The sequence below is a fragment of the Prionailurus bengalensis genome, chromosome B2 (genome assembly GCF_016509475.1).
Source record: "Prionailurus bengalensis isolate Pbe53 chromosome B2, Fcat_Pben_1.1_paternal_pri, whole genome shotgun sequence".
Classification (NCBI taxonomy): Eukaryota; Metazoa; Chordata; class Mammalia; order Carnivora; family Felidae; genus Prionailurus; species Prionailurus bengalensis.
The window spans coordinates 22401113-22415632 of record NC_057349.1 but is presented as its reverse complement, the minus strand read 5'-3'; the positions used below and the strand labels follow the sequence as shown (position 1 = coordinate 22415632).

General features: G+C 39.6%; 1 protein-coding gene across 2 annotated transcripts in view; it reads right to left on the bottom strand.

Moving 5' to 3' along the window:
* F13A1 (coagulation factor XIII A chain) overlaps positions 1-14520 on the bottom strand; it is a 251342-nt gene that overhangs the window by 201749 nt on the left and 35073 nt on the right. For both annotated transcript variants that reach the window (XM_043590884.1, XM_043590885.1), the window contains exon 4: positions 1568-1819. In XM_043590884.1, coding sequence (XP_043446819.1) covers positions 1568-1819 — 252 coding nt within the window. The remainder of the gene's footprint in view (positions 1-1567; positions 1820-14520) is intronic.

The following is a 14520-nucleotide window of genomic DNA, read 5'->3' as shown; positions in this document are numbered from 1 at the left end:
ATTCCTTGCCAATTAGACCCCCCCAAATGCTGGTGTCCTTTAGGGCTAGATGCTATATCTCCTTTCCTCCCTGTATTTCCTCCCTATGTTCAGATTTACATCTCCCAGATTTGCATCTCTGATTCTCATCTTCAGATTCACATATTGAAATACCTACTTGCCATTTCTGCTCAGGCATCTACAGTTATGTCCAACTCAACATTTTCAAAATCTTAGTTTGTCTCTACAACCTCACTCCCCTCATCTCTATAAATAGCACGGCATCCCCTCCATCACAGAATGTTTTATATCTGGTTGACTAGATTACTATAAATAGGAGTGCACCTTTGAATGGCACATGGCCCCAGTAACATCTCCTATTACCATCAACCTTGGACATCTGTCTCATAGATAGGATTATCAGGGACAAGATGATGGGGGTGGTGAGCAGGGAGTATAGGATTAGCTCAGTGCCATCTGCCAACGACATTGGAACTGAGAATTCAAAGAAAAGGGCAGTAGGATCCAGATTTATGTTATATACGAGTAGACAACATTGCTATTCACTTATTATCTACCTGTAAATGCAGCTCAACCCTTATTCAAATGCAACTCTCACAAACAATGGTCATTCAAAATCAGCAAAAAATGTAGACTTATTTGGGAAGACGTTGGAGAGCAATACACATGAAGTAAGATAATGTGATAATCTGTCCTATATCAGCTTTTATAAGTTTCATTACCTTATTTCTTAAGATCTAAAAGTGCACTTTATCCCCTTAATGCTGTTGCAATGTTTGGTTTTGCCTCTGGAACTGAAAATCAGCTCCATACCAAATATGAAGCAGGGGGCAGATACAGAAGGGCAGAGATGGTCATGGGGGGAAAATACTGTGTGTAACTAAGAAGTTTTTAAATGGAATTGGGAGAAATCCTTGGACTTTGACCTATTTTATTTGAATATAACTGGATTAAGCTTCTGTAACAGACAGAAAGGAATACTCCAAATAGTATAGAGATTAAGTTGCATTATATTAAACTAAAGTTACATGTTTGTACATCCAAAGTTATGGCTTATGAAATCTGCACCCACTCTTCATATATACAAATTTATGGGATTCTTTTAACATTTAGGCTTTCTGTTCTTAAATTAGGAAGAGAGAGAAGTTAGTTTTACTATAGGCAAGATCAACTTTATCCTATTTTTCTGAAGCCAGATTATATAGATCCTAAGAGTTTTGAAAGTCAAGATCAATAAGCCTATTTTGTTTACAGAGTAATAGCATATACACAGAAGTGACACCATCGACACATCACTCCACAATTTAACTAATTGTGCAACTTCAGGCCTTCCTCAATTATGTCCTGGAAAAAATGTGTAGCAGCATTAACTTCATATACACAGGTTTTGTCCTTATATACATTAAGGACAAATTTCATAGTTTTTTCTGTCTTTCAACAATGCGAAACTGTGTGTATAGCAAAGGGACATATCTTGTAGAATAATTCTGCTATCCTTCCAAAAAGAGATATACTGGAAAAATATGAACTATTTTTTTTATGAGAAAAATGCTTGCCCCTTCCTTACCTTCACACCAAGGATTGAAGAGAATGTATGTGTCTGTTTCTGGGTTTCGGCTGGTGCGGAGAACGCCGTAGGGGGTCCAGACAGCAACATACATGCGGAATTTCCCCACAATGCACTCTGGAGAAGACTGGATGGACAGCCGGACAGACCTGTCCTCTCTCATGACAACTTTGGCCCCCCACTTGCCTTTCTGCAGCTGTGAGACGACAGGAACTGGGATGTAGGTTCCCTTGTTCTCCTGAGGGTAGCGACCTGTGGGAAGAAGCATTGAGATGATTTCACAAACCATTTTTGTTCTGACTCTGTCATCTTATGGCTGAAGGCTAAAATAATTAATTAGACTTGAAATCATAAGACTTGGGTATGAATTTCATTTCTGCTACCAAGTTGCTATGTGATGTTAGTTGATTTTCTGAACTTCTTTGATGCTCTGATTTGTCATGTCTAGATAAAAAAAAAAGAATAATGATAATTACAGGAATTTTTGCTCGTTGGCTAGTTGATGAATTCAAATAAGATGTAGCAATAGTAATTTGGGATGCAAAAACATAACAGAGCTTATAGGGTACTGTGAAGTTACCATTGCCTAAAATGCTGCCCTCTAAAAAGTCAGAATTGCTATTTTAGGGAGATAGGCAAATGTTTTTGGGTTTATTCTGAATACAATTTGTTATATTACCTATAACAGGATTATATTTATAGGTTACACATGTAGCCATTTTCACATTCAACTGAAACATATGTTTATTGCCAGTCTCATTAGTGATTTAGGCTTATGTCATGGGCAAGAATTCAGGCTCCAGAGGCAAATTATCTAGATTTGACTCTTGGCTCTGCTACTTCCTTACCCTGGCAATTTCTGGCAAATTACTTGGCCTTTACAAATCCCTATTTCCTTCTCTGTTTGTTCATCGGTACATGAGGAGAACAATACTACCTAAGGATGAAATAAAATAACGCATGTATGATGCTTTGCCCATAATTTCTTATGCATAACCAATCTCAGCTGTTACTTAAATAGAAAACTAAGATCCCCAAAAGCAAGGGAATTAAAAGCAAAAATGAACTATTGGGACCTCATGAAGATAAAAAGCTTCTGCACAGCAAAGGAAACAATCAACAAAACTAAAAGGCAACCAATGGAATGGGAAAAGATATTTGCAAATGACATATCAGACAAAGGGCTAGTATCCAAAATCTATAAAGAGCTCACCAAACTCCACACCCGAAAAGCAAATAATCCAGTGAAGAAATGGGCAGAAGACATGAACAGACACTTCTCTAAAGAAGACATCAAGATGGCCAACAGGCACATGAAAAGATGCTCAATGTCTCTCTTCATCAGGGAAATACAAATCAAAACCACACTCAGATATCACCTCATGCCAGTCAGAGTGGCTAAAATGAACAAATTAGGAGACTATAGATGCTGGAGAGGATGTGGAGAAACAGGAACCCTCTTGCACTGTTGGTGGGAATGCAAACTGATGCAGCTGCTCTGGAAAGCAGTGTGGAGGTTCCTCAAAAAATTAAAAATAGAGCAATAGCACTGCTAGGAATTTACCTAAAGGATACAGGAGTGCTGATGCATAGGGGCACTTGTACCCCAATGTTTATAGCAGCACTCTCAACAATAGCCAAATTATGGAAAGAGCCTAAATGTCCATCAACTGATGAATGGATAAAGAAATTGTGGTTTATATACACAGTGGAATACTACGTGGCAAGGGGAAAGAATGAAATATGACCTTTTGTAGCAACATGGATGGAACTGGAGAGTGTTATGCTAAGTGAAATAAGTCATACAGAGAAAGACAGATACCATATGTTTTCACTCTTATGTAGATCCTGAGAAACTTAACAGAAGTCCATGGGGGAGGGGAAGGAAAAAAAAAGAGGTTATAGAGGAAGAGAGCCAAAGCATAAGAGACTCTTAAAAACTGAGAACAAACTGAGGGTAGATGGGGGGGTGGGAGGGAGGGGAGGGTGGGTGATGGGTATTGAGGAGGGCACCTGTTGGGATGAGCACTGGGTGTTGTATGGAAACCAATTTGACAATAAATTTTATATTAAAAAATAAATAGAAGACTAAGCCTCAGGGCATTTTACCATATTTTTAGGCTCATCACACTTTATATATAAGTTATCTCAGTATAAATGTATAAATGTTATTTCTCTTTATTGCTGTCATTTTAGACCAAATTGTTATTTCATGGTGTTAACCTCAAAACTAAATTTCACCATGGACTCCTGAAAAACATGAAGGTGACAGCATTTTTTAGCTTTTTAGCTTATAGTTTAATTTATAGTTTAGTTTACAAGATAATCAAACATATAGATATTTTAAACTAGAGCAAATTTTTCATTTACAAACTTTTCCAAAATGTGTTAGATATTTAATTCTTCATGACTTGAAGAAAAATACAAATCAGGCTACTAAGTCTGTAATTTTTTTTTGATTGCAAGCAGAAGAATCTTTAAGAGAAAAACCTATTTACTTTGCTTTATAGAAAACATGCAGAGGATTCTACATTAAAATGAACAAAACCAACGCTTCATTTGGGCCTCTCCAGTTACTGAGGTCTTAAAGGATTCTTTGGTAGGCATATTGTCAAAGACAGAGCATTCTAAGGAGGAGGTTGCATAAGTTAATTGCAGTGTAATTTTGTGAGATACTTAATCTTAATGAAAATAATATTCTACCCAGTGCAAGCTAGGGAGAAAGATTAGAACCCCGGTGCTTTGCTATGTGTTAGGGGTTATCAGTTAATCACCACTCAGGATGGATATTATCATAAATTCAATAAAGTCCTAAACATGGTTTGCTGCCAAGATGTAACAGTGTCGAGGTGGTGTTCTTGGGAATATATGGAGCTTAGTCTATGGGAATCCTGCTCATAAATCCTGCCAGAGCTGCTTGTTCCAAAGGCACCTCCATCTCTGTATTTCCTGGATAGGTTCCTCTTTGTGCCTGCTCAAACTGGGGTGGTGGGGAGGCTGAGGCTGCCGTTTTCTCTGAAGGCGTTGTTGCTCCCTGGAGACCCCATCACTACTGAAGAGTAGACATCAAACACAATTTCACCAGCTAAGTGGAACCATAATTCATTCATTACAGGGGCTCCTGGAAGCTGTTGTCACTAAATATTGGCTTGGATTTAGAATACACAGTATCAAATACCATACAAGCTCAGTAAAAATAAATGTTCAGAGATAAAATCTATGTGACAATGACAGACTTAAGTTTTGTAAAAACAAACAAACAAACAAAAATGATAAAAGGAACTTTAAAATGTATTACATAAGAATGCTCCTTTAGGAGTATAGCAATGAGGTAGGAGAATGTCTCTGAAGCCATGTACTGTGTGCTGTGAGCCTCAACTTTGCACTAACACCCACTTCTGTTAGGAACATTGAAATAACTAAGATGATCACTATTTCCATTATTACACTTGAAATTATGATTTTGAAGACTCATATTAATTTTTTAAGGTTTATTTTATTTTGAGAGAGACAGAGAGTGCATGTGAGTAGGGGAGGGACAGAGAGAGAGAGAGAATCCCAAGCAGGCTATGCACAGTCAGCACAGAGCACAATGAAAGGCTCAAACTCATGAACCACGAGACCACGACTCCAGCTGAAATCAAGAGTTGGATGCTTAACCCACTGAGCCACCCAGGTGCCCTAAGACTCATATTAAATTTTACCTATCAAATTCATGGCATAAAAAAAAAAAGTAAAGAAAAAGAGGAGCCATGTTTATTCTTCCTGGCTTTGAATGCAGTCACGACCTAATGTAAAGACTAATTTGTTTGAACATTTTTCATTCATGCAACCATATCCCCTACCATGTGCTAGACATTATTCTCAGTACTAGGAATACAACAGTGAACCAAACAGACTCCTTTGCTCTTAGAGCTTGTAGTCTATGGAAAAAGCCAACGCTTGCGCTGTTTATTACATGCCTGTTACTGCTTTATTCCTTATATCAAACTATGAGAAGGAAATTATGATCATCATCCTAACTTGACAAATCAAGAAACAGGGCCATTAAGCAATCTGTCCAAGTGATGTGGCTGGCAAGTAGCAGGCTGAGATCTGAACCCAACCAGTCTGGCTTTAGAGCCTGGGAGTTTAATCACTAAGCTGCACGGCAGTTGTATGTGTAGAAAATGCTTTGGAGCTGGTGAGAACTATGTTCAGATTCTGACACCACAGTTCACTATAGACATCCCTTTGGGCCAATTGCTTAATTGTGAGCCTCCACCTCCTTGTCTCTGCAGTTCTGGAAATGGAAAAAAAATAGATTTTACAACATAGTGAAAGCTTTACGCTTGGCGCACGGTAGGGGGTGGCTCAGGAGACATTTATTGTTTGTGTTTAAATATAACAGCTACTGGAAAGTAAAGCTAGAAGGAAGAAGAAGTGATTCCCACCCTCCTTCCCTGTCTAGTTCTAAATGTGAAGAAATGTGAATGTTCCAGGGAAAGCCAGGTTTTTTTTTTGTGGAGGGAAGTGTTGTGGCCAAGAGGAGAGCAATGCAGCTGGCTTAGACCCTGGCTGTGTGATCATGGCACTTACTTGTTGTCTCTCATTTGTTCTGTAAAATGGGATAACAGTGGTCATTGTTTGTGATGGGGAAGGCAGTTCAATAAATAGCAGTTATTGTTATACTTTCCCCCATTGCCTCAGGCTTTCTTATTCCTATAAGTGATCCTTCCTTTGCTCCAGGAGCAGGAAGCCAGGATTGGGTTCATGGACAGTCAACCTATAGAACCCAAATCTACTTTCAAAGGCCAGTTCATTCCCGAGTAAAATACATTGAGCTGAGTAATTTTTCTGTCAGGGGAATACATACAGCTCACTCTCACAATCAATTAAAAAAAGTAGCATCATTCATTATTAACCAAAAAGGCTTAATAATTCCAGAATCATCATATAAGAATCACCTGAACCCTGTCCCTCACTCCTAAGTCGTGATTTTCCAAATCATTTATGGTCACTGTCATCTTCATTCATTCATGCCTTGATCAGGAGCTGGCAAGCGATGGTCTACAGGTCAAAGGTAGCTTATGGCCTATTTGTATAAATAAAGTTTCATTGTCACACTCTCACTCATTTGAGTATTAGTGTAATAAAACAGTAGAGTAGGGTAGCTGTGACAGGGACCATATGGTCTGCAATGACTGAAATATTTACTATCTGGCCTTTACAGTAAATGGTTGCCAACCTGTGACTTAGAGAATTTTACATTTTTTTAATTTAAGTAGTGATTTATTATAGACACTCAGCGTCTAATACTGGGATCTAAGAAGAAAAAAATATCACCTAGTTTTTCCTTCCAAAGAGAAATATATCACTAAACCAATAATAAGCATCTGAACTATTAGGTCAACATTTAGTTTCCTTAACACCTCGTAGTTAAATTCCTCACAGTCTTATAGGGTGCTGAAGACATAGGAAGCTGGTTGTGATTTTTTATTGATTTCACTAGACATAGCTAAAGTCCAATTTTATTACTGTACCAGTTGTTTAGAGTTGTTAAGGCAGTTCATATAATGATGAAAATAAAGTAACAGGAAAGAAGGTTTATTTCCTGGGGTCCTTTCCTGTGAGGGAATTTTTGCAGATGGGTAACTGAGGCTCTATGAGGTTGTCACTTGGAAGACATCCATATAACTAGTGGAGGTAGACATGGGGCTCAGACCAAGATATTTGCACTGTTAAACCCATTGTCTTTTCTCTGCATCATGTCGCCTACATGGAGCTAAGGGGGAGGATACTGAAGGTCTTACAAAATAATAATAATAGCAATGTATCACTATTGCTCATCAGTTGTGACAAATGTACCATATTAATGTACCATGTGAATACAAAGGAAAACTAGATGCAGGGTTTATAAGAACTCTCTGTACTATCCTCATAGTTTTCTTTAATCCCAAGAGTATTCTAAAACAAACTGCTTAAAAACAAAGATGAAGGAAAGATAAGAATAAATTGGAACATCTGAAGAGATATGAGGTCAAAGGACAGTGAGGGAATATGCCATGGTGTAGAGAAGGGACGTGAGACTGAAACATGAATCCAAGGGCTTAACAACCAACTGATCATCAGAAAGAAGACCATGGGGCGCCTGGGTGGCACAGTCGGTTAAGCGTCCGACTTCAGCCAGGTCACGATCTCGCGGCCCGTGAGTTCGAGCCCCGCGTCAGGCTCTGGGCTGATGGCTCAGAGCCTGGAGCCTGTTTCCGATTCTGTGTCTCCCTCTCTCTCTGCCCCTCCCCCGTTCATGCTCTGTCTCTCTCTGTCCCAAAAATAAATAAATGTTGAAAAAAAAAAAAAAAAAAAAGGAAAGAAGACCTGCTTGCAAAGAGGGGCTGCAGGCTATAATGGATTTGAGTCAGTGGTGTTAGCGACTGAAAGACAAAGGGTAAACAATACTGCTGATACGGTCAGGCCAGGTGGCACCGGACCAGTGTATGGAAGCAAACCTGGAACAGGTAGTGAGTACATTCATCCCAAAGGAAGGAAAAAAGAGCCCAGATTCACAGATGTTTTCCTATTCACTGTATGGGAGAGCTGATTATTAATGTGAGACCTGACATGTCAATAGTACCGCAGGGTCTTGTCGGCTGCTCTATACAACATGTTTAATTCTAACTGTAATGATTTCAATGACAGCTCTGGGGGAGAATTTTCTATGATTGAGTTGTGAGTGAGGAAGTTGTGACAGAGTAGTATTTCATTTCACTAAATAGCCCTTCTCACCCCCAGGAGGTAGCATGTTTAAGAGACCACAATCAGGCTACAATCCGGAACACCCATCCATCAACATCCATGACTGCCCATCAACTATCCTTGGCTAAATCTGGATGTGAACCTCAGCCTTACACAGGTGATCACCATGCACATTTGTTGAAAGTGTGTAATGCTCACAGCGTTGGTTCCCACACCCCTCCAAATTGTGACTTCTCTGTTGAAAAATACCTGAGAAAGAAAAATAGAAGTGGAAATAAAATATCACAGAAACTATTCTAATTTTTCTTTTAATAACATAATCTTTGGAATTGGACTACCCAACCATGAAAAATACAATTACCAATTGCATTTTTTCACTTACCTAAAATTGGTGCCATCTTCCCAAATGATCTAGAAATTAACACATGCTCTTAGTTTAAGTGCTTGTTTTCATTTGTAAATTGTTTTTGAGGCCACAGCAATACTATTTGTAAGGCAAAGTTCACTTGGACCATATGTCTAGATTTAAATGTCCCTGTGGATTCTTTAACCTCACTCTCTCCTTACATATACATGAGTGAATACAGAGAGATGCACCTAACTTAACACCCCCATTCTGAAGCCAGGAGGAAGAGGGTAAACATATTTAGTTCCTTAAGATTTCATTTTTTACTAATGTTGGCTTGTTGGTTCTGAGTTTTTTGCATGGATTTGCCATATTTGTGTTATTCACGTAAAAGACAAAGAGAAATCCACCTCCAGCTCAGACTCAGTCCTATGTGCCCTTGGGGAAAATTTGCTCTCAACTAGTCATTGCACAGACCAGAGAACCCTCTTCATGCAAAGCGCTGCATAGGTAAAATTCCAAGGAGGAACAAGTTGCACTTTAGAAATTCATTTTTTAGTGAGTTAATGGTGTGGAATATTTTTATATTGAAACACAATGTACTATGTGGTAATTAGATTCCCAGGTAGTCCAGGAAGGCCACTAATCAGCATATAGTATGGTCAGTATGGTTGAAAATTATTGCTAATAGCATTATTCTGATTTCACTTTGCTCAGATCTAGAACTGGGAAGAACATAATCAGCCAGGAGGAGGAGTAGGCACCTTTCACTGAAGAAGACATGCCTGTCAGCTACTTGCCCTTGATGCTCTGAAATGAAGCTCATATCTCAGGACACCCTGTTTCTCTCATCTCTTGGGAAGCTCATCTGTGAGTCAAGTGACCATAGTTGTGCTCCATCTATGCTAGACTTAGTAGTAGCAAATAGTAAGACACTTCTGGTTGTTCAAGGCTTAATTAATCACCTGAAAACCCCAGAAAAACCTTTTTCTTCATATTCACTTAGATATCTATTTTTCTTATGCAACTAAAATATTATCTTACTTGTCTTTAAAGCTCCCATAGAATGCCACAATGCCATGCACTAAATAGGTGCCCAATAAATGTCCCTGGGACTGAATTGAACATTTTCACAAATGTCAGGTCCCATTAAGGACATCACAGAGACTTTAGAAGCTCTGGAATGAGACGCCTGTAGCAAGCCAGTGTCAATTTCAAGCATCCTTCACAAAAAATAAAAATTTCTAGTCCAAAACCTTTTCCTTCAAAGGGTGTTTTCCATTCACATACAAATATGTTTTAAGCTGAGCTCTGACTCCACCTAACTGCAGACTTTCTTTAATAGTGAATTCTTAGAAGAGGATCATCTCCAGGGAACATATGAATATATCATGTCTCCAGCTGGGAAGGTAAATTTCATGATGTTAATTCATTTTTCCATTTGATTCATTTGTTTTTCCCAAGACGCACCTTTCATGCTCAAAATAATCAATCTATTTCCAAATGGGCCCTGGAAGTGTTGCTGTGGCAACATGGTGTATGTGGCAGAGCTGGAAGCAAGAACACAGTAGCCTTGCAGAGGGAAGCAAACCTTGTTTTATCAGTCTTGGGATGGAACAGAAGCACACAGGGCCGGGATGTACTTTTAGAAACATCAGGTTACCAACTACAAAAACAAAACACCACCACAAAAAAAAAGAAAGGAAGAAAGAAAGAAACAATCAAAAATGGCACAGATTCTTTTGTCCAAAATCAAATCATTTCATCAAGGACCTCAGGAATTTGCCCTATTTCATATCTTGTCAGTGGGAGAGTTTATACATATATTTTCAGATATTTCCTAAAGAAAGGAAGCTTCCTGGCAATGTTTATTCTGTGGCTCCAGTAAACTGGGGAAGGAAGGGGAAACTTCTTGAGGACAGAGACTGAGTTATACTTAATGTCATATACTGAGTGGCATGCAAGATGCTTGGAATATAGTAGGTGCTCAATAAATATTTGGTAAATTGAAGATAGATACACTCTTCAAGGAGGCTTGTTTACCTTAATTTTATTTTACGTTTTTTTCACTATTTCCTACGTCTTTTACAATCTTTTTGGGAGTAAGATAAAATTTTGTGAAATAACCAGCACTGTGTTAGGATCTTTGAGTGACTAAAATAATGATGATTATAATGGTAATAATAATAATAATAATAATAATAATAAAAGCTACCTCTTGATGCAGACCACCAGCATTAAGAAGTACATATCTTAGATGGCCCAGCAAGGCCAGAGCCTGGCCCAGGGGTCTGCCAACAACACAGAGAGGAGCCAAAAAACATGAGGAAAAAATCAGAGAAAACTCAATTGTATTGAAATATAAGGATTTCCTCATCTGTGAAATAAAACTCCAGGGGTCCTGCAACAAAGTATTGACACTCACTGTAAACGTGCCTACAGTACGCCACGCTTTATCTAGGATTGTTAGCCATGAGGAACAGTGAGTGGCAGAGCTTGTGAAACATAATCTTCACAGCTGTTGGGTGCATTGGAAACCCAGAAGAGGAAGGGGCTGAAGGTGCTATGGAAGTAAGAGAGGATCCCTCAAAGAAGGTGGCTTTGGGATGGAATCTTAAAGATGGACAAGGTGGGGAGGAGCCTTCTGGGCAGAGGGAATAAGGAAAATGCGAGGCATAAGGGAATGATGAAACCCCTGTGGCAGTAGAATCAGTTGACTTGGGCAGGGTAAGAGCCAAAGGGACCTTTGATGCTGTGCAAAAACATTAGGCTGTGTCCCAGGAGATGGGGCAGGAGCCATTGAGAAGCTCTAGGTGGCCTCATGAGATATTCACATTAGGAAGATCAGTTTGGCTGCAGATGGAGAATGGTTTGGAGGGGACAAGCATGGAGGAAAAGCATGCAGAGGGCTGCTGAAGTATTTAGGTAAAACATGATGGTGTCCTCAGGGTGACAATGCCTAGCTCTGGCTAATGACCTAAAGAGGCAGGATAAATGGATGGATGTAAGGTAGAAGCAGGAGAAAGCAATAGAGGCTTAGCCAAGAGTGACATGGGTGGAGCGAAAGGTGACCCTAGGTTTTGGTTGTTCTTCACTCAAGAGCTTCTGACTGCTACTGGGTGCCAAGCACTGTTTTCAGTGCTGGGCATACAGCTACGAGTAAAACATCATCCCCTCTAACCCTGACTCATGACTAAGCTGCAAGACTTGATGAGCATGATGCTTTATAAGGGTCTGCTCCAAAAATCAGGCCTGGTGTGGTTAACTGCCATACAGACTTACTCAATAACTAGTTTTCTGGAAATTCCCTTAACCACATGGATGTGTTGCCTCATCTGAGAGAAGACAGAATATTTTTAGTCTTTGAGAAAAAAAAATCATGAACATAAAATCTCTACAATTTAGATGAGGTAGGTTATAGAACATAACACTTTGTAAGATTTGTTCATATTGCTGATCCAATTTCTAAGGAACAGGAGGATTGGAAATCAGAGAACTTGGATTTGAGTTCCAGGTTGTCCACGTGGGAAAGAGAACTACTGTTTGTGCTTATCTACTGTGCCTGTTGACCACCTGTTTGTTCTCAGACCCAATGCCACCCCACCTCATTCTGGTTCTACAGAAAATCTTATTCCCAGGCTCCTTTGCCCTCTGGCCTTTAAGTAGGTCTGTCCCCCCTTCTCTCTCTGCTTCTGGAGTTGCTGAATCCCCTCAAAGGCTCTCAGCTCCCATTGGGCACTGCCATGGTTCCAGTTCTCAGGGATGACTTCTGGGTTCTGGTAAGACCTCCTCCTCCTCCTCCATGTGCCTCCAGCCCCGGGTGTCAGGGGAGGTTTCTGCTGTCACTAATTTCCAAGATGCCTCACTGTGACTTCACTGTAACCAATTCCTTTGACTAAACTTCCATTGCTTATAAAACCTAGAGAAGTTTCTCTTGTGCACTCTGAACCCTGACTCTGCTTTGTGTGAGATATTGCACTAACACTCTGTATTGGCTTTAACAGTTATGTCCATGTAATATCTGGGGAAACTGGGGCTCAGAGAACTTAAGTAACTAGCTATCAATTGCAGAACAATGATTTGAACCCAGGTCTGTTTGGTCTAGCACTCAGGCCCGGGGAAGCTAATCAGCCTCTCAATCAATTTCCATCGGTAAACTAGCTTTATACAGGATGAGGTTTAAATAATAATGTGTGTGAAGGGCATGCCATGGGTTGAGCAAATTATTATTTTTCTCGTTATTCTATAGTGTCTGATGGCCACAACAGAAAATGAAGTTCATTAAACTTATATTTTATTTTTATTTCTGAGCATGACTACATGGGTAGTGAAGAAGGTGGCATGGTTCAGAGATTTATTCACAGGCATTTACCAAGCACCATTTAGGTACCAGGTACTAGATAGTAGATACTGAGAACAGTGATGTCAACACAGGTTCATGGGGCATACAGTTTAGTAGGAATAAACAGACAATAAGCAAATCAATATATACTACATCAATGGAGGTAAATGCCATGAAAAAGTAATATAAAGCAATTAAAGGGGACAGGGTGTAATGGGGTGGTGGTGCTGATTTGGAGAAAGTGACCAGGTAGGACTCTCTGGTAAAGTGACATTTGAGCAGAGATGCAGGAGAAGTGAGGAAATGAGCCGAGCAAACATCTGGAGAAGAGAATTACCTTAAGTGCAAAGGTCCTGAGGAACATGATACTCAGCATGCTTGAGGAGACTATGTGCCTGGAGCAGAGGGAACATTGGAGAGAATCATAGGAGATGGGGTGAGAGAGAGAGCGAGCCAGAAGATCAAATAGAGCCTTGAAGGCTGTTGTCAGGACTCTAGAACTGACTCTGAGTAAGAAAAGAAATCACTAGAAAAGACACATGTCTGCCTTAAGTTATTCTTAAAAATCACATTGGCTGCTCTGTGAAGACTGTAGGAGAGCAATCAAGATGATAGAAAGACCTCTTGACTTCTCAAAATATTCCCACTTTGCTTTTTGATCATGAAAATACTTCCAAGAGAGGACAAATTAGAGATAATGCTAAAAATGTTTATATCCCTGGGACATTTGCTTAAATTCATGAGTGTATGATATGAAACCTGATTAACGTACCTTTCCTAAAAACTGGTTTCACAGCTGGAAGAGAACTGGATGTTAAGAATAGGGAAACTTGCTCATAGAAGATGGTATAAAAATGTGGAAGTACTTGAAGTACAGAGTCTGTCTACATAACAACTGTTTCTAGGGCAATTTCTAGTCCTTCCCTGGCATGAGTTTAAACAAGGCTCTGTTGCTCTACCAATTCATCGAGGCTTAAATCCTTCAGATTCTAGTGATGTCAAGGACAGAGATAGGATATTGATGTCACAGTGTTTAATTTATTGTACCGTGCTGGATTTCAGGGTTTATAAACCAAACTGCATACCAGTTTTTGTCCTCACTCTGTTAGCAACACTTTCGGGGGAAAAAGGATGTTTCCACATTTCTTAGGGTTCTGCCACCCTCAAGCTGGGCTCTGGAAGCCCAGTGCAGGTTTGGAGCGGGCAGAAAACGCACTTTGAACTGAAAGTGGGGATCACTAACCAGATTCATGACAACTAGCATTTTCAGTGCCTACCTCCTTCACATTCTCAATCAACTTCAGGAAGCAGGCCAGAAGGAATTCTCTCTTATAAGAACTAAATCTCCCTAGCAAATGGCAATTGCATGGAGCCAAAGCTCCCTTTGTTTGAGTTGTATCCATCATGTAAGCGGACTGAGACTTGGGAGCCTTATGAGAAAGACTGATTTATTTACAATAATGTCAACTGGCTTAAAAAGCAGTTGTCATTAACCAACAAGGATAAGATCAAAAGTTTAGCTGAATATCT